General features: G+C 48.0%; 1 protein-coding gene across 1 annotated transcript in view; it reads left to right on the forward strand.

Moving 5' to 3' along the window:
* Positions 1-21,508, forward strand: part of SH2D6 (SH2 domain containing 6) — a 61,349-nt gene that overhangs the window by 14,934 nt on the left and 24,907 nt on the right. Inside the window, exons 7-8 of the mRNA XM_040414518.1 lie at positions 18,340-18,361; positions 19,512-19,652. Coding sequence (XP_040270452.1) covers positions 18,340-18,361; positions 19,512-19,652 — 163 coding nt within the window. The remainder of the gene's footprint in view (positions 1-18,339; positions 18,362-19,511; positions 19,653-21,508) is intronic.

Below are 21,508 nucleotides of genomic sequence, written 5' to 3' on the forward strand. Positions count from 1 at the left end.
TTTTCCACTTTATTTTTTGGCCCACTTTGGGACTTGAACTTTTGGGGGTCTAATCCCCTTTACAATGCATTCCAATACTTCTGTATTGGAATTCATTGGCTGTATGAGTAATACTGTGTGTATTACTCATACAGCTTCCGGCCTGTGAGATCCAGGGGGCTGTATCTCACAGACTCGTCACCGGAAGGCAGTGCAATGCCTTCCTTAGGCATCGCGCTGCCTTCCATGCCATCGGGTCCCCCCTACAGCTGCATGGGGACCCGATGGCACCGCCACAAACCGCAGGTAAAAGCTGCAAACCGCAGGTCTGAATTGACCTGCGGTTTGCGGCGATCGCCGATACGGGGGGTCACATGACCCCCCCGGCGTTGTGACAGGATGCCCGCTGAATGATTTCAGCAGACATCCTGTTCCTATTAACCCCCGCCGCAATCTAGTTTTAAAGTTATGACGTACCGGTACGTCATGGGTCCTTAAGGACTCGGGAAACATGCCGTACCGGTACGTCATAAGTCCTTAAGGGGTTAAAGGGGTTGTGCAGCCTGTTTATATCCTCAGAATAGGTCATCAATATCTGGTCAGCAGGGGTCTGACACCGGGCACACCCGCTGATCAGTTGTGTGAAGAGGAGACGACTCGAGCGCCGCTTCCTCTTCATTACACTGCACTTCGTCTCCCTTGTAGCGGCGGTGTGAGGAATATAGAAACACAGAATGTGTCGGCAGATAAGAACCATTCGGCCCATCTAGTCTGACCAATATACTGAATACTATGAATAGCCCCTGGGCCTATCTTATATGAAGGATGGCCTTATGCCTATCCCATGCATGCTTAAACTCCTTCACTGTATTTGCAGCTACCCCTTCTGCAGGAAGGCTATTCCATGCATCCACTACTCTCTCAGTAAAGTAATACTTCCTGATATTACTTTTAAACTTTTGCCCCTCTAATTTAAAACCATGTCCTCTTGTAGCAGTTTTTCTTCTTTTAAAGGGATTCTGTCACCAAGTTTTAGGCTATAGAGATACGGACATGCACGGCTAGATCGCCGCTAGCATGTCCGCAATATACCTGTCCTATAGGGCTGTGTGCTTTTATTTTCTTTAAAAAAGGATTTTAGAAATATGTAAATTAGTCTTGTAAGGTGACCAAGGGGCTGTACGAACCTTCCTGGTGCCCAGACACGCCCGCCTGTGAAGGAGCCCAGCACCGCCTATGTCCTCCGAATCTCCTCCTTTCGTCATGGATAGATAGCCGTAATCTCGCGATGCGCGAGCTCGCGCATGCGCAGTTCCTTCCCTGAGGCTGATGCCAGCACAGGGAAGGAACACTATACCGACACTGCGATTTTAGAGATAATTTACATATCTCTAAAATCCTTTTTTAAAGAAAATAAAAGCACACAGCCCTATAGGACAGGTATATTGCGGACATGCTAGCGGCGATCTAGCCGTGCATGTCCGCAGCTCTATAACCTAAAACTTGGTGACAGAATCCCTTTAAATATTCTCTCCTATTTTACCTTGTTGATTCCCTTCATGTATTTAAAAGTTTCTATCATATCCCCTCTGTCTCGTCTTTCTTCCAAGCTATACATGTTAAAGGGATTCTGTCACCTCCCTTAACCGAAAATCCGATTTTAAAGCATTCATGTAGCACAGCTTACCTTGAATAGGCTGTGCTCTTTTATCTTCTAATCCGTCCAGTAGTTTTTGATAAAATCGACTTTTATCTTTATGTAAATTGTCCCTGAAGGTGCCCAGAGGGGCGTTATGTTTGCTTTAGTGTGCCCAGTACCGCCCCTCATTCGGTGCACAAAACGCCTTCCTTCTGACTTGCTAACCGCCCCACAGCCTCTCCTCCCTCTCCTCCCCCTCCCTCACGGCCGAACGTACTCTCGCGCAGGCGCAGTACCCACTGAGGGCTGCGCCAGTGCGATCTGCAGGAGACTGAGGGCATGAGCTTCATCTTTGTCACTGGGCATGCGCCGAGCCCAGTGACGTCAGACGCTCGCTCTTCCCTCAGACGCTCGCTCTTCCCCCCCCCCCAGCCATCTGTTTGTCAGCTGGCAAGGAAGAAAGCCCCAGGGGTCCAGCCTTCAAGGAGGCCCCAGGTGGAGAAGGTCAAACCTCAATCAACCAGTTTAGAGACAAGCTAAATCCTGCAGGAAAACCCGCCAGCAGGAGGTATCAGCCCTTGCCAGGATCAAGGATACCTTCGAGACATGTTGGCACCTACATTTCATAAGGAATTATGAATCGCCCGGCCATCGCAGGCGCAAACCGGATACATATTTGTGTCCCGGTGGCCACGATGTACGTGCGTGCCCATGGTCTTTGTTTGATGGGGCGATGTCAGGGAAGGGAGATATCCATATCTCCCTACAGAAACCAAATAACAGTACCATGTTGGGACTCTAGTTGTAGCCGGAACCCAGGCAGATCAATTGGGCCCGGAACCATCTTCCTGTGACATTCTGGTCTGGGGCTATGAGCCCTAAGGGGTTTTATGGGTCATTTGCTCCCAGCACCAGAGAAGGAGGGGAGGGGTGTGGCCAGCTACAGGTCATAAGCCCATGTAAGCAAGCGGGCGGTTTCTTTCTCTGAAAGGGGGTCACATCGTGCAAATGTATTTGGAGAGACCTGGAAACCGCTGACATCACCGCCCCACGTGACTGAAGCCAAGGACTATTCCACCCTTATGACCCAAAGGAACTTTCATCTACCCGGTAACTGACTTTTACTCTGCTTAACCCTGTTGTACCCAAATAATCTGTATCTGTAACCTCAGACCACTGTATATATTCTCTGTATAAATTTAATCTTGTGCTATCTTGTATCTCGATCACGAATCCCCACGTCCGTGTTTTGGCCTAGTTATAAGCTACCGCGGTGTCACGAGGGTGTCAAGAGCCACGTCTGACTCCGTTATACCCGGGGTCAGGAAGTCGCAGCAGGTGGCTGCGCGTTCGATGTACAAAGACAGTGCTGTTTCGTAATGGTAGCTTTCTGGGTTTGCCTTGCAATCCTTTTTGGCTCACTCAGGGATCCGTAGCTTCTCCTCCTCAGCTGTTTCTTGTCCAGCAATCCCAACCTCCTTATATTCCCATCTCCCACTTCTTTGGTTGCCAGATATAGAACTTCCTGCCTGGACTTCTATACTGACCCACTGGAGCTGAGTAGCTGAGATCCCTGGTTGTTGTTCCAGTGTGTTACCCTCCGGATCCCTGTTGGGCCTTGGTGGTCTGCTGTTGTCGCCCACCTGGGATTATATGTTTGTCTGTATTGTCTGTCCTCTCCTTGGTGTTTTCCTCTTAGTGTCAGTGGTGCGGACTAGTGATCCCACCGCCCTGTTCACTACACAGGGCTCATCTTAGGGAAAGCCAGGGTTTAGGCACTTGATCGGCGTACGGGTGAGGAACCCGTCAGGGCAGTCAGGTGCCAGCCGCAAGGTGAGTCAGGGGTCACCACCTTTCCCTCTCCCTTGGACAGGGCCTTCCCATTTCCCTCCCTTTGCGTGACGCCGGTCATTACACGCGGGTTGGTTTCTCACCCTATATAATCCCTTTAGCGGAACGGGCTTATATCAAACGAGAAGCTGGTGGCAGATTTCCTGGGCTGAGACAGCGCTGTTTTCACTGAGGCAGTGAAAAGGCTCTCTCAGCTTGTTGCCTCTCTGTGCCCGCGTGGACAGGAGGTGTCTGTGTAAACTGTACCAACCTGACCTTACCTGCTCCTCTGGAGGGCGTAACGTCACGTTTTTGGTAACCCGTGACTATACCGCGTCTCGTGAGCTCGACGTAGGTGATGTCAAGCGGGCACAAGGTGTGGTATTCTTCACATATTGGTGGCAGCAGTGGGATCGAGATACTAGTGTGTGTGAGTGTGAGACCCATACTCCCAGACACTAAAGATGACCAGCAGTAGCTTTTCCCGCTGGAGTCTTAAGATCAGCTCAACACTAGACAGTCTGAGTGCAAATACAATAAGGTGTGTGGGCATCAGGTTGCAGTCTGTGTCAGTGACCATCCGTTGTAATGACGGCCAGTATCACAAGGAGAAAAGCTAAGGAGATGGCCGATGCTTTGAATGGTGGCGGGGAGGATGCAGTCCAGATGGGGGAAAGAGAGGAAGTGGAAGGTGAGGGGGAGCACAGCCAAAGCTCCCCAAGGAGCCAGTTGCCAGAGGTGAGGTCCGCGGTGGGCCTCACTCCACCTGCCCATCCCCCCAGCCAAGCTAGCTCAGCTGCTCTCCTACAGGCTGCCCTAGACCGACTCCAGACCGGAGACCAGGCTTCCTACGAGATCCTTATGGCAGCTGCAGAACGACGCGAGCAGGCCGAACGTGAGCACCAGCTACAAATGCTCCAGCTGAAGCTCCAATTCCAGCAGCACTCCCCAGCCCAATGTGAGTCTCCAGAGGTCTGGATTCCCAAACTGCGGGCGGAGGACTTTCCCCTACTGGACAAAGATGGTGACCTGGACACCTTTTTGTTGGCATTTGAGACAGCCTGCCATCAGTACCAGCTGCCAGAGGACCAGTGGGTCTGATTCCTCATGCCACGGCTCAGGGAAAAAGCCCTTGAAATCTTCAGGTACCTGCCCATCGAGACCATCCTGAGCTATGAGGACATCAAACAAGCTCTGGTCAGGCAGTATAACTTAACACCTGAGTCGTACCGGAAAAAGCTCAGGAATTTGCAGCGAGGTTTCTACCCAGAGCTGGGCCAATCACATGCGGGCCTTGCTGAGAGCGGTCGTCCAATGGACCACCGGATTGGAGCTCACCACCGCCCAGCAGCTGAAGGAGCTCATCGCCACAGAACAGTTCTTATGGAACTGCCCGGAGGACCTACAGCAGTACCTCCGAGACCGGAAGCCATAGGGGGCCTCCGCAACAGCAGCCCTGGCCGATGAATACACCAACAACACGACTTCAGAGGCCCAGAAACCTGTCGGCTGGAGAGGGGGTAAGACGCACGCTGCACCTGCTACCCCTGCCCCTAGGCCCAAGTGGGCACCAGCCCCTGCTACACTTTCCACGTCGGGGGGGAACCCCGACTGTGCCACCTGTGTAAGCAGCCAGGACACTTCAAAGTCATGTGTCCCCAGCGCCCGAAGGATCCGTCCCAGTCATCAACCCGGAAACCGTCCACTGTGTTGTGTGTGGGTGGGGGTGGTGGGAGGTCCTGGAGTCTATTTGGACTGGGGCGCCGGTCGAGGAGTAAGGGAGGTGGGGGTATCCGCAAATATCACCGCCAGTGTTTTGCTGGGGATGGACCTGGGGCGGCTTGTGTCTAAGTACATGGCCGCTGACACCCCGAGGTCTGATTCCCCAGAATGTGATGTAATGACCCCCCGATGATACTGTGAATGTACTTAACATGCCTGTTGATGGGGATGTGGGGGTGAGGGATGTAATGTGTGCCTCTCCCCTTAGTGGGGAGAGGGTCATTCCTGCCAGCTGTGCTGAAGTCCCAGGGTGTGGCCAGCAAGCCTGCTGGAACCTGTTGTCCTCCAGTGTGGTGACTGAGGGGACAAGCAGGGGGCAGACAGCTGCAGGGGAGGAGGATGCAAATGAGGTCAGGGCTGTCCCAGGAGAAGTAGGGCTGCCAGGTGAAGCCTCAGTGCAGGGTTCGTCCACCACTGGGATGTCTGAGGGCCAGGTTAGTCCGTCTGAACTGGCGGCTTGGTCGGGAGCTGAGGGGAAGCAGGCACTACCAGTGGTGGCAGCGGCTGTCACACGCAGTGGGAGTGCTGGGGCCCCTCAGGGGTCTGATGGCTTTCCCCCTTCCGACCAAGTGGTTGCAGAGTCAGATGGAGGCCCGGAGACAGGTTCTGACAGAGGACGTGGCAGTCTAGTCTATTCTGACCACGTCCAGTCAGGGGTTTCAGGTGGCGTTAGTGGCTGACGCCAGCCTGAACCCTCTCAGGGAGCAAGCGGCACTGCCTCCCTCGGACTCAGACCTCGAGCAGATGGTCTGGGACTAAGGATGGCTGTGCCGGGTCACGGTCCAGCAGGGCTCACCGGAGGAGTGGCCTAGGGACCGGCAGTTAGTAGAACTGACAGGGGACGTGGCAGTCTCATCTATTCTGACCACGTCCCACCAGGGGTTTCAGGTGGCGTTAGGGGCTAGCGCCAGCTTGAAAGCTCTCAAAGAGCATGTGGCACAGCCTCCCTTGGATTCAGACAGGAAACGGTCCAACAGGGCTCACCAGAGGCGTGGCCTAGGGACCGACAATTTGTGGTATCCTATCCATTCAGGGTGGAATTTCTGTGGCCAGATACCCAGGGACCGCTAAGACAGAGGCCTGGGGGGGGAGACGTAGCCACCCCTGGGTCATCGGTCATCAAGGGTGTCGTGCGCTTCCAGGAAAAGGCTCCAGCCTTGTCGCGGTTGGTGCACGACAGTATGGGGCAGGCCCAGACCGACCAGAAGTGGGGGTACAGCCAGGAGGCTTGTGAGAGGATCCACCACGTGGGTCAGCAAGCGTGGATCCTGGTCCGAGTACCTCAGGACAAGCTTCAGGCGGCCTGGGAGGGCCCGTACCTCACGCACCAGCGGCTCAATGCCAGGATGTACCTGGTCACCCTGGACCAAGCCCGGGGAAGGCAGAAGGCGCGGGAGGCAGTTGCCCTCCCAGAATGCCGCCCCTTCCTGGGAAATGTTAGCCAAAAAGCCCGGAGTCTACCAAGATGCCCTTGGGCATTGAGTATGCCCCTGCCACTTCTAAGCGGAGGGTCAAGCAGCTTAAGGGACTTGAAGTGTATGCGGCCGCGTACCTGGAGGCCATTGCTGTCTTCGGTCCTACAGGGGAGGATCCCCGAGAGCATCTGGCGTCATGTTTTTGGTAACCCTTGACTATACCACGTCTCGTGAGCTCGACGTAGGTGACATCAAGCGGGCACAAGGTGTGGTATTCGTCACAGGCGGCATAGTGTAATTACAAGTACTCTTCCCATCCAAGTGAATAGAACGAGTACTTGTAATTACACTGCACTTCCAAGACAATGGGCAGTGTAATGAAGAGGAGGCAGCGCTCACATGGAACATCACCTCCTCTTCAAATAGCTGATCTGTTTGGCGGGGGTCCGACACCTGGCACCCCACCGATATTGATGACCTAGGCTGCACAACCCCTTCAAGCCAGAAAATAAAACCTTCATCCTCTATGAGCAGGAATAGGTTAGCACTGCTTTTTGCACCATTTTTATGGCTTAAAACTTAAAGGGGTTTTCTGGGCATTAAATATCCTGAGGATAGGTCATCAGTATTTGATCAGCTGCTCCATTGAGTGCTGCGGCCTCTTCCTTCGTCACACGGAGCCTGCAATGCCACATGACTATTAACAATGCAGACCGACTAAACAGTCCTAATTAGTTTAATTAGAGCCCATTGCAGCTTGCACAGCTATGCAGTACTCAACCGCAGCACAGCCATGTTGCAGCCGCAGTGTGACCCTCAATCTCAGATGAGCGAGTTCACTGCGGGAAACACAGTTACTAGTCCTGCTGTGCTAAGCTGCCTATTTGCCCTCTCCAGGCCCTGAGGTTTTGCACCTTTATGATTAGCGGCACCCACCTCCACTGCTAGCTAGCTTCATGCAGGAGTTTGCAGCACCTCCCAGCTCATACTAGTGCTGTGTATCTCTCATAGTGGCTGTCCTGTGTCTGATTAGGAGGTCTGCCTGAACTTTTTTTTATCCCCTCATAGGATCTTGTATGGGGGCACTGGCAGAGTGACACTCATACCATCCTCTGACTGAGCCCAGCCTTTGCCAAGTTACTAAGCAAATAACCAGTCACTGCCACTAATGCTTCACAGAATACATAAATTATACAACATATACATTGCATTTCCAATTGTTCACAGCGCAGTTCATAGGTAATCCGTGTCATCTGTATTGTGAGACACCCTGCCCAAGGTATATGACTCCTCCAAGTTGTCGATCCTGTGTCAAAGGCTACCAGTAATGTCTCCAGTATATGGCATGCATCTATCCTTTCTGCTCAGGGCATTTAACCCCTTAAGGACATAGGACGTACTGGTACGCCCTATTTCCCCGAGTCCTTAAGGACCAAGGACGTACCGGTACGTCCTGACTTAAAATCTGTATTCCGGCGCCCCAGGGGTTAATCGGAGCGGGATTTCGGCATCCCGTAACAATGCAGGGGGGGGGGGTCATTTGACCCCCCCCGTATCAGCGATCGCAGCAAACCGCAGGTCAATTCAGACCTGCGGTTTGCTGCGCTTTTTGCAGTTTCTGATCCCCGCGGGCCCTGACCGCGGGGATCAGAAACTTTAGAGTGGCTAAAATCAATATTTTTCACCCCCCCCTGCACCCCTGCACGATTTTATGCCGGCGGGTGGTGCGGGGGGGGGGTGTCGCAGGCGGTGGGGGCGTTGCGGGAGGCGGGCGGTGCGGCAGGCGGGATCGCGATCCCCCGCCCGCCTCCCCATGAACGATCGTTGGCTTCTAGTGGGTATACCAGGGTGCCAGCACATTGCTGGCACCCTGGTATAAACGGCTGACATCTGTGAAGATGTCAGCCGTTTAACCCTTTCCATACCGCGGTCCGTACGGACCGCTGTATGGAAAAAGTTAACTGTCATCGGTCAGGGAGCTCCCTCTCCATCGGGGGGCTGCTGTGCCTTTGCAGCCCCCCGATGGAGAGTGAGAGAGCCCCCCTCAGCCCTGTGCTTACCCTTCCCCGTCTGCGAAGTTCTGAGCAGACGGGGAAGGTTCCCATGGCAACAGGACGCCTGCTCAGGCGTCCTGCTGTCCATGGTGCTGAACAGATCTGTGCTAAAAGCATAGATCTGTTCATTGTAAGTAAAATACAGTGCAGAACAATATATATTGTACTGTACTGTATTATACAGACATCAGACCCACTGGATCTTCAAGAACCAAGTGGGTCTGGGTCACAAAAATGTAAAAAAAAGTGAAAAAAGTTAAGATAAAAAAAAAACATTTATCACTGAATAAAAATGAAAAAAATAAAATACACTACACATATTAGGTATCGCCGCGTCCGTAACGACCTGATCTATAAAACAGTCATGTTACTTTCCCCGCACGGTGAACGCCATAAAAATAAAAAAATAAAAACTATGAGAAAATTTAAATTTTGCCCACCTTACTTCCCAAAAAAGGTAATAAAAGTGATCAAAAAAGTTGCATGTACGCCAAAATAGTACCAATCAAACCATCATCTCATCCCGCAAAAAATGAGACCCTACTCAAGATAATCGCCCAAAAACTGAAAAAACTATGGCTCTTAGACTATGGAAACACTAAAACATGATTTTTTTTGTTTCAAAAATGAAATCATTGTGTAAAACTTACATAAATAAAAAAAAAGTATACATATTGGGTATCGCCGCGTCCGTATCGACCGGCTCTATAAAAATATCACATGACCTAACCCCTCAGGTGACTACCGTAAAAAAATAAAAACAAAAACTGTGTAAAAAAAGCCATTTTTTGCCATCTTACGTCACAAAAAGTGTAATAGCGAGCGATCAAAAAGTCATATGCACCCCAAAATAGTGCCAATCAAACAGTCATCTCATCCCGCAAAAAATGAGACCCTACTCAAGATAATCGCCCAAAAACTGAAAAAACTATGGCTCTTAGACTATGGAGACACAAACATTTTTTGGGTTTTAAAAATGAAGTTATTGTATAAAACTTACATAAATAAAAAAAATAGTATACATATTAGGTATCGCCGCGTCCGTGACAACCTGCTCTATAAAACTACCACATGATAAAACCTGTCAGATGAATGTTGTAAATAACAAAAAAAAAAAACGTGCCAAAAAAGCTATTTCTTGTTACCTTGCTGCACAAAAAGTGTAATATAGAGCAACCAAAAATCATATGTACCCTAAACTAGTACCAACAAAACTGCCACCCTATCCCGTAGTTTCTAAAATGGAGTCACTTTTTTGGAGTTTCTACTCTAGGGGTGCATCAGGGGGGCTTCAAATGGGACATGGTGTCAAAAAACCAGTCCAGCAAAATCTGCCTTCCAAAAACCGTATGGCATTCCTTTCCTTCTGCGCCCTGCAGTGTGCCCGTACAGTGGTTTACAACCACATATGGGGTGTTTCTGTAAACTACAGAATCAGGGCCATAAATAATGAGTTTTGTTTGGCTGTTAACCCTTGCTTTGTAACTGGAAAAAAAATATAAAAATGGAAAATCTGCCAAAAATTTGAAATTTTGAAATTGTGTCTCTATTTTCCAATAAATCTTGTGCAATACCTAAAGGGTTAACAAAGTTTGTAAAATCAGTTTTGAATAGCTTGAGGGGTGTAGTTTCTTAGATGGGGTCACTTTTATGGAATTTCTAATCTAGGGGTGCATCAGGGGGGCTTCAAATGGGACATGGTGTCCAAAAAAAAAAAACAGTCCAGCAAAACCTGCCTTCCAAAAACCAAACCGTGCACCTTTCACTCTACGCCCTACTGTGTGGCCGTACAGTAGTTTACGGCCACATATGGGGTGTTTCTGTAAACAGCAGAGTCAGGGCAATAAAGATACAGTCTTGTTTGGCTGTTAACCCTTGCTTTGTTAGTGGAAAAAATGGGTTAAAATTGAAAATTAGGCAAAAAAATGAAATTCTCAAATTTCATCCCCATTTGCCAATAACTCTTGTGCAACACCTAAAGGGTTAACGACGTATGTAAAATCAGTTTTGAATACCTTGAGGGGTGTAGTTTCTTAGATGGGGTCACTTTTAGGGAGTTTCTCCTCTAGGGGTGCATCAGGGGGCTTCAAATGGGACATGGTGTCAAAAAACCAGTCCATAAAAATCAGCCTTCCAAAAACCAAACGGCGCACCTTTCACTCTACGCCCCGCTGTGTGGCCGTACAGTAGTTTACGGCCACATATTGGGTGTTTCTGTAAACGGCAGAGTCAGGGCAATAAAGATACACAGTCTTGTTTGGCTGTTAACCCTTGCTTTGTTAGTAGAAAAAATGGGTTAAAATTAAAAATTAGACAAAAAAATGAAATTCTCAAATTTCCTCCCCATTTGCCAATAACTCTTGTGCAACACCTAAAGGGTTAACAATGTATGCAAAATCAGTTTTGAATACCTTGAGGGGTGTAGTTTCTTAGATGGGGTCATTTTTGGGTGGTTTCTATTATGTAAGCCTCGCAAAGTGACTTCAGACCTGAACTGGTCCCTAAAAATTGAGTTTTTGTAAATTTCCGAAAAATTTCAAGATTTGCTTCTAAACTTCTAAGCCTTGTAACATCCCCAAAAAATAAAATATCAATCCCAAAACAATTCAAACATGAAGTAGACATATGGGGAATGTAAAGTCATCACAATTTTTTGGGGTATTACTATGTATTACAGAAGTAGAGAAACTGAAACTTTGAAATTTGCAAATTTTTCCAAATTTTTGGTAAATTAGGTATTTTTTTGTGCAAAAAAACCGCAATTAGACTTACCGGTAATTCCGTTTCCTTGAATCCACCATGACGGCCCACATTGAGATTGACCCTTGACCTCTGTAGGGGCAGGAACACATAGAGAGTTTAAGAACCCCCCACCCCTCCACCTCCTCAGTGCTTTACAATTACCCGAAAAGGTGGAACAAAAGTAAAAGGATATTAATCCATACCCTTAAACTCCTATCTATCCTAAAGTACGTAAGTATGAAAAGATATATTCGTAAGCATATATCTCCCCCTTTTTTTTTTTTTTTTTTTTTTTTTTTTTTTTTTTTTGGGAAGGGGAATAGTATGGGCCGTCATGGTGGATTCAAGGAAACGGAATTACCGGTAAGTCTAATTGCGGTTTTTCCATTTCATCCACCATGACGGCCCACATTGAGACATAACAGATAACTAAAGGGGTGGGGATAACGCCTGTAAAACCCTCCGGCCGAAAAGAGTTTCATTCGAATCCGGAAGATTAAGACGGTAATGTTTTACAAAGGTATTGGTGCTTGACCAGGTTGCAGCCTTGCAAATCTGGTCAAGCGAGACTCCTCCCTTCTCAGCCCAAGAGGAGGCAGTGGCCCTAGTAGAGTGGGCCTTAACATTATCAGGACTGGGCATATTCTGGAACCTGTAACAATATTCAATGGTGGATCTGATCCATCTGGCTATGGAAGACCTAGCTAGTTTCTTTCCCTTATTTTTCCCTGAAAACTGAACAAGGAGATTGCCATCAACCCTAAAATCCCTGGTATAATCCAGGTACTGGATCACTGTATCCCTGACATCTAAGAGATGTAAATTAACACTAGACCCTGAAGATTCAGATCTGGGGATGGAAGGTAGAAAGATCTCCTGTTCCCGATGGAAGGGAGAGACTACTTTTGGGAGAAAACCTGGATCGAGAGTTAAACGGATGTGATCTTGGGTGATCTGGAGGTAGGGTTCCCTACAAGAAAGGGCCTGGATCTCTCCAATACGTCTTGCTGAGGTGATAGCAATTAAAAAGGCAGTTTTTAGGGAAAGGTGTTTTAAAGAGATTTCTGATAACGGTACGAAGGGAGGTTTTGTTAGGCCTTCTAGGACTATGTTAAGGTCCCAAGTAGGAGCCCTTGATTTCAGAGAGGGTCTCAATCTTGAAACCGCTCTAAAGAACCTTCTGATCCATCTGTGGCTAGCTAGTCTGCAGTCATAAAAGGAGCTGAGAGCAGAGACCTGGACTTTCAGGGTACTAGGTCTTAGGCCCAATTCCAAGCCGCACTGTAGAAAATCCAAGATCCTATTGATGGGAGGGGAGGAGGTGTCTGGGCGCTCCACTCCTAACCAGGAACAGTATCTCTTCCAGATCTTTAGGTAGATGGCAGACGTCACATTTTTCCTACTGGCCCTTAGGGTAGATATCACTTTTTCTGAAAGACCCCTGTTTCTTAATGTCTCGCTCTCAGGATCCAGACTGACAGTTTGAATATCCCGGGGTCTGGATGAAGTAGAGGGCCCTGGACTAGAACATCTTTCTGGAAAGGGATTTCCCATGGATCCTCCAGCGATAGCTGTTTTAGAGTGGAGAACCAACTCCTCTTCGGCCACAAAGGGGCTATTAAGATCAGAGTAGTTGGTTCCCCTAGGAGTTTCTGGATGACCCTGGGAAGAAGAGGTATTGGGGGGAAGGCGTAGGCCAGGTTCCAATTCCAGTGTATCGATAGGGCATCGATTGCCCAGGGTCTGTCTTCCCGGTTTAGGGAGCAGAAGCATTCCACCTGCGCATTCTTTCTGGAGGCGAACAAGTCTACCTCCGGACGGCCCCATCTTTCCGAGATCTTCCGGAAGATGTCCCTGTTCAGAGACCATTCTCCTGGATCTATCGTCCTCCTGCTCAGGAAATCTGCTATCGTATTTTCGCAGCCCTTTAGGTGGATGGCGGAGAGAGATAAGACGTTCTCTTCTGCCCAGGAGAAGATTCTTCTTGCTAACGCACCCAAAGGTCGTGACCTTGTCCCTCCTTGATGTCGCAGATAGGCCACCGTTGTGGTGTTGTCGGACATTACTCTTAGGTGTTGCCCTTTTAAAAAACTCTCTCCCCTTACTAACGTCTCCAGGACTGCATACAGCTCTCTGTAGTTTGAGGATTTGACTCGTATCTCGGCTGGCCAGGAGCCCTGTAGAAGATGATCTCCAATCTTTGCACCCCAGCCTCCGAGGCTTGCGTCCGTGATAACCTGAACTGCCGGATGGTTCTGCCACTGTAGGCCTCCAAGCAGTCTTCCTCTTTCTTTCCACCAGTCTAGGTCTGTTTTTACGGCCTGCGGGATCCGGAAAGTCTTGTCCAGACTTACCTGCTTCCCGTCCCAGATGCCTAGGATCCAACTCTGGATCACCCTTGTGTGGCCTTGGCACCAGGCAACCGAAGGGATGCAGGCTGTTAGGCTTCCCAAGAGACTCATGGCCTTCCGGATGGAGCAACTGCGAGACCTCTGAAATGCTCGGATCTTTTCCACTAGAGTCGTGGCCTTGTCCTGAGGGAGGAAGGTTCTTAACAGGGATGAGTCCAGCTCCACACCCAGGAACCTTATTCTCCTGGATGGGATTAGGGTGGATTTCTTTAGATTTATGATCCAGCCTAGATTGTTTAGGAATTCCGAGAATCTTTGCGTAGCTCGGAGGTTCTCTGACTCTGTTTTGCCCAGAATCAGGAAGTCGTCGAGATATGGGATGATTGTAATTCCCTCTTGACGAAGATAGGCCACCATCTCTACTACTACTTTTGTGAAGACCCTGGGGGCCGAGGAGATACCGAAGGGAAGGGCCACATATTGAAAGTGATGGATTGATCCGTCTTGACCCTTTATAGCAAATCTTAGATACCTCTGAGAGAGATGATGAATGGGGACGTGGTAGTAGGCGTCCTTTAAATCGATCGATGTCATGAACGCCCCCTTCAGGATCAGGGGAATTATGGATGGGATTGTTTCCATCCTGAACCTCCTGTATAGAATGGACTTGTTTAGGGGTTTCAAGTTTATAATGGTGCGAAAGGATTGGTCTGGCTTTTTTATTAAAAAAAGGCTTGAATAAAACCCTCTCCTTTCCTCTGGGATAGGGACCCTTTGAATCACCCCTAGGTCCAAGAGGTCTTGGACGCCCTGCCAAATTTTTGGAAGTTCTGATCTGCGCTGGTGTGAGATGCAGAATCTTCCTGGGGGGACTGATGCGAATTCTATCTTGTAGCCCTGAGAGATTACATTTAGAACCCAGGGATTTGAAGTTACCTGTTTCCAGGAAGATAGAAAACCCATCAGTCGCCCCCCTACTCTGGCGTCACTGCTGTTTGTTTGGTCTATTTTGGGGGTTGAGTATGAAGCCTCTTCCTCTCCCTCCTTTGGGATAGCTCCATCGGCCAGTTTTCCCTTTCCCCCTGTAGGATCTCTGCTGAGGCTGGAATTGACGAAAGGGCTTCTTTTTAGAATCTTTCTCCTCTGGGAACCCCTTTTTCTTGTCTGCTGCCCCCTCTAGGATTTTATCCAAAGTGGGACCGAAGACAAATTCCCCTGAGAAGGGGATGGAGCAGAGTTTAGCCTTGGAAGCCTTGTCCCCAGACCAGGCCTTCATCCATAACGCCCGCCGGGCTGCATTAGAAAGAGCCGCATCCTTGGCTGAGAAGCGGATCGACTCTGCAGAAGCATCGGCCAGAAATGCAGTGGCGGAGCGTAGAAGAGGGAGCGAGTCTCTGATCTCTTCTCTTGGGGTTTTATTTTTCAGGTATACGTCCAACTCCCCCAGCCATATATACATTGCTCTAGCAACAGAAGTAGCAGCGATATTAATCTTGACCCCAAACATGGCTGATTCCCAGGATTTTTTTAGGAGCCCGTCCGCCTTTCTATCCATAGGATCGTTCAACTGTGAGGAGTCTTCAAAGGGTAGAGCGGTCTTCTTTACTACCTTAGCTACTTGTAGATCCACTTTAGGGGTCTGATTGTAAAGTTTGCATTCAGTCGGATCAAAGCAGAGCCTGTTTCTGAACTCCTTAGGAACGCCTAACCTCTTCTCCGGGTCTGACCATTCTTCCATTATCATCTCCTTTATATTTTCATTAATAGGAAAAACTATAGGGGATTTAGATCTAAGGCCCCCAAACATTTCGTCTTGTACCGTACGAGGTTTAGGGGTATCCTCGATACCCATTGTGGTTCTAACTGCTCTCAGCAGCTCCTCCATTTCATCAGCGGAGAAGAAATATTTTTTATCCTCGTCCGGAATTTCTCCGTCAGACAAGGGTTCCTCATTAGGAAATTGTCTGGACGAGATGGAAGCCACTTCCACCTCCTCGCCCTCAGAGGAGGAGATAGCGGACAACTTGCGTTTCTTGGAGGGGATAGGAGTACTAGCGGGGGTTGTCAGGGTGGCTAAAGAGGACTTAATTTCGTCTGCAATAAAAGATTTCATTTCAGACAGAATATCTGGTTGTTCTTCTTTCCAAATTTCCGATGTGCAAGATTTGCACAACCTTTTTTTGTAGTTCTCAGGGAGACGCTTAGAACAAGCGCAGCATTTTAGGAGTTTGGACTTTGGCTTTGACTCCTTGCTACCCTGGAGAGGAAACAACCAGATATGCCAATTAAAATTTCAATGTCAAAAGACTGAAATATATACCCCCCAGAAGGGGACTCACAGTACTGGCAGTAGTGGGATCAGGGCCTTCCTGGCGGGGAGCAGGTGTCTCAGACATCGCGGTGCTGCAGGCAAGAGCTGGAGGGAACCGCGGTCTACTTCCTTTTTCAAATTTTCCCGGCGTCTGACGTCATCAAGCTGCGCCTCTAGTGACGGCAAGAGCCGGTGACACACGAGCCTGTGAGAGGATGCGTGCGGCGTCCGGCCTGCCTCCTCGTACCTGCTCCCCCAGCCGGTCACAAGCGCACAGCATGCAGAGGAAGAACGTCCATACCGCATACCGCACACCGCGCGCCCGTGAATCCGGCACCCCCGACTGCTTCCCTAAGGAGGGAAGGAAGTGCGAGAGGTATGGGGGAGGACCACAGGCCTCAGCATAGGCCGAGACGAGGGTCCTCGATGTTCCAAGCTGGCCAGCCTTAGCCCATGCCGCGGGAGGCCAGCTGGAGAACCTGCAAGGTAAAACCTAACGATGTAATCCTCCCTGAGGAGGATCCTCTCCACGTGTTGGCCCCTGTAGGGGCAGGAAAACACTGAGGAGGTGGAGGGGTGGGGGGTTCTTAAACTCTCTATGTGTTCCTGCCCCTACAGAGGTCAAGGGTCAATCTCAATGTGGGCCGTCATGGTGGATGAAATGGAAAAAATAATTTTTTTGACTTCATTTTACCAGTGTCATGAAGTACAATATGTGACGAAAAAACAATCTCAGAACGGCCTAGATAAGTCAAAGCGTTTTAAAGTTATGAGCACTTAAAGTGACACTGGTCAGATTTGCAAAAAATGGCCTGGTCCTTAAGGTGAAAATGAGCCCGGTCCTTAAGGGGTTAATTCACAATGATGCAATTACATACTATCTTTTCTTTGTTGGCAAAGCTATATAGAAAATAAGGCGGAACGCAACATCGGGCGATACCCAAAAGACAAGTAGTGAAATAAAACACAATTAGGTGTGATTACATGGTGTTCTTGTGCATGATGCAACAACTGTAAAGGCATATAGTTAGAGCCACAGGTGCGTCACAAATGGAGGAGTCAGCAATAGGGTCCACACCATCCATGTCACTGGATGAGACAAGCCAGGCTTCCAGACATGCAAACAGATGAACAGTAACACCAACTAAAAAGATCACTGGAACCAGTGATTGATGCAATAAAAATGGTCTTTATTGAAGTGATGATTGAAAGTCCATGCATGAAACACCTCCCTTCTTTACTTACAAAGGACAATCCGTTAAGTTGTGACATAACCTATTGTTATTGATGACAGGGGTGATATTTGTCACTGTAATCCTGCCTATGATGATAATGCGATGGCTGCTGTAAAGTGATCTGTACAGAGCAAGAAGTCTAAACAGATTATTAGGCCTAGTAGCCAATGTGAAAACTTCACAATTTTGGGTATTTTTTCAATAGTGAGATTAAAAATTAAAACAAAAATACACCAAACATTCTAGAAAAAACGTGGTTTAAACAATAGGCGCTAGAGCATTACTGCTCTGGGGTCTGCCCCACCAATCAGATAATGTTGGTTTATCCTAAAGGAGAAGCTTTCAACAGTAAAGGGTGCATCCATATAGAACAGAGAGGATGTGGATTTGCCGCCATTTGCAGCGTTTTACGGTACCAACAATGTGGATGAAATGTTAAGATATCTCATCCTCACACTGTCATAAAGCATGTCAATTTGAACTGTGGATGTCACCTTTTGCAATACATAGGCTGAAATCCGCTGCAAATCCACAGAAAAATCTGCAGAGAACATTCAACTGCAGAAATTCCGCCTCGTATGACCGTACCCTTAAAGCCCTATTACACGGGAAGATTATTGTTAAGATGATCGCTAACGAGCATTCGTATGAACACTCATTAGCGATCACCTGGCAGTGTAATACTGCCGCCAATGAACAAGCAAACACTCGTTGATCGGGTAATTGTGATCTTTTAACAATCCTGGTTTGCCAGCGACAGATCGCTTCATGTAATAGGACAGTATTGGGACGAACCATGCATTATCAATCGCTCGTCCCTATACTTGAGGAGACCACTGCATGTAATAGCAGCAGTCTCCTCCTCTAGCAAGTAGTTTATTGACGGGAGGGAATGCTTCCCTCCCGACAATCATCTGTTCTATCTGACCGTGTAATGGGGCCCCTGAGGAGTTTGTCCTGTTTCATGATATTGATCTAATTACTACCTTGTTTTTTCACAGGCTCAACGGCAGCAAAGACCACGTGAGTTTTTATAAATTGTGTGCACAGTAAATTGAGTTTTTGGATTAGGGTTATGATTCAGACTTGTCCCCTCCAAAAAAAAAACTGCTAGAAATACATACAGTACAGACCAAAAGTTTGGACACCTTCTCATTCAAAGAGTTTTCTTTATTTTCACGACTATGAAGGCATCAAAACTATGAATTAACACATGTGGAATTATATACATAACAAACAAGTGTGAAACAACTGAAAATATGTCATATTCTAGGTTCTTCAAAGTAGCCACCTTTTGCTTGGATTACTGCTTTGCACACTCTTGGCATTCTCTTGATGAGCTTCAAGAGGTAGTCCCCTGAAATGGTCTTCCAACAGTCTTGAAGGAGTTCCCAGAGATGCTTAGCACTTGTTGGCCCTTATGCCTTCACTCTGCGGTCCAGCTCACCCCAAACTACCTCGATTGGGTTCAGGTCCGGTGACTGTGGAGGCCAGGTCATCTGGCGCAGCACCCCATCACTCTCCTTCATGGTCAAATAGCCCTTACTTTCAAAGTTTTCCCAATTTTTCGGCTGACTGACCTTCATTTCTTAAAGTAATGATGGCCACTCGTTTTTCTTTTCTTAGCTGCTTTTTTCTTGCCATTATACAAATTCTAACAGTCTATTCAGTAGGACTATCAGCTGTGTATCCACCTGACTTCTCCTCAACACAACTGATGGTCCTAACCCCATTTATAAGGCAAGAAATGCCACTTATTAAACCTGACAGGGCACACCTGTGAAGTGAAAACCATTTCAGGGGACTACCTCTTGAAGCTCATCAAGAGAATGCCAAGAGTGTGCAAAGCAGTAATCAAAGCAAAAGGTGGCTACTTTGAAGAACCTAGAATATGACATATTTTCAATTGTTTCACACTTGTTTGTTATGTATATAATTCCACATGTGTTAATTCATAGTTTTGATGCCTTCAGTGTGAATCTACAATTTTCATAGTCATGAAAATAAAGAAAACTCTTTGAATGAGAAGGTGTGTCCAAACTTTTGGTCTGTACTGTAGGTGTTGAGCACAAGGGTATTTAATGCCTGAGGGTGACTGGCTGAGTGTTGGCACACATGCCCTTCACTGTGTTGGACATACTGTTGGTACTACTTTCATCCTGTTATCTTGCAGCCCCGAAGCAGACCAGACCAGCGCCACCACCCATGAAGCACTATCCTCCTCTCCCTCTGCCTGATCGCAGGTTATCTCTTCCCTGTACAGCTACACGTTCACCGCCACCATGTAACAACAACTTTCCAAAAGGAATGGACGGTGAGAACAACGTGTGCCATAAAATCTAACAGGAAACTTTATACATCATCCAAATAGGTTAGACAGTTTGTTACTGATAAATTTCCCAATATACACCCATAGACAAAAAAAAATATAAAAATAACACACAAATAAACGCACTCTCTCTGTGTGCATGTAATGATGATATATGTAAGTGATTACAATATTAGAGCGAAAGAAGAAAACTGAAAGGAGGCTCTAGGACCCTGTTGGGCCACCTCTAACCTGGATACAAGATGACATACGGTTGAACATGGAGACATACAGGTTCTCCGGCACATTTGCCCACAGATGTTACAGCTGGGCCTATAGATCCTGCACACTTGTAGGTTGCTGAAGCTGGCGTCCCAGCTGGTCCCATAAATGCTTGCTGTGTGTGGGTTTTATCCTGCAGAAATTTCCAGTAGGGACTCCTGCCATGAGAGGTAACATTTGTGGTTGCAGGATGTCCTGCACATATCACTGAGCTGTTAGTTTCCCTCACTAGTGTCCATCACAACTAGAGGTGACCGACTGTCGTATATGTTGCCTCCCCATATCATCACACCATTAGCTGGAGAAGTATAAGTCAGATCCGAATTGCCTAGTTGGAGGACAGTTCGTAGAAATGACCATCCTGCTTCTCTCAGTCCAATGTTGCGCCCTTTCAATGTTGTCAAAGTCTGTTAACTGGGAAAAATGTCTTTGAGTGCATCGTAGAGGCAAGTCTAGCATTCAAAGATCTCTCATCAAAACGTGTACTACCCAAAAGAAGCCTCTGAGAGTCTTTTAATAGTGCAGTGAGGGAAGCACTTTTATGTCCTCTTGTGGCAAAATCAGACCACACCTGTAATCATCTGCACATCTGCCTGAGACATACTGTAACTGCATACATAGTTTTGCAGCATTTCCAACATTTCTATTTCAGTGCATCAGGTAGAGAATTCTGATTTGGACATGGATACGGAGCAACCTTCCAAGTTGGCCTCCACTGTAGATAGTTTCATTACTGCCATCCGTAATCCCCCCCCCCTCCACTGACCAGCAGGGGGTATCCTTTTCAGTCTGAAACAGGCCTCAAGGGTGTTTCCTCGCCATAATGATTTTTCAGCGGTGGTTTCTAAGGCTTGGGTGTCACGGTGGGGAGTGGGGGAAATTCCCCACCGTACAATGTCACCAGGTACTAGGCCGTAGGCAGGGAAAAGGGAGCTGGTAACCTCCTAAAGCTTCCCTAAAATTGCCCTAGACTCCTTGCTGTATGAGCCGCCTTCAAAGGTAAGGGGGCTCATACCCACGAACCTAAAGGTCTAGGAATCCCTGCATCGCCCTCAACATAGTGACAGGGCAGAGACCTCCTGTTCATCCATCACCACGGATGAAAGGCGTTTCCAGCGGAACAGTAGCAGACAGGGAGAAAGACAATGCAGCAACTGCACGGCAGGTAAGAACACAATGTAACAACGGAACATCAAACACTTACCTGCCGCAGCAAAGATGGAACAACACAACAACAACCTGGACCCCCATGCGGACACCAAAGCAAGGTGGCTCCAGGCAAGGCTGCTAATGTCTTTAGGTTCAGAAGACGAACAGGGGAAATGTCTAGCAGACATGCTGGACACAACATCAACAGACCAGACATGTAACAACGCACAAGACATAACATCCAAATCCCAAATCAAACATAGACACATAAGGATGGGTGGAGACATGGAGAAGACATAGGGATGACATTGCTAAAAGACCTTGATGTCCAACAAGTTGGCCCTCAATGACTGGGCAGATGGAATAGCAGAAAGGCACATAGCTTCCAGCCCAAAGCAAGGCTAGAGCACAACTAACCTCTATGCAACAAG

This window comes from Bufo bufo, chromosome 1, assembly GCF_905171765.1.
Source record: "Bufo bufo chromosome 1, aBufBuf1.1, whole genome shotgun sequence".
NCBI lineage: Eukaryota > Metazoa > Chordata > Amphibia > Anura > Bufonidae > Bufo > Bufo bufo.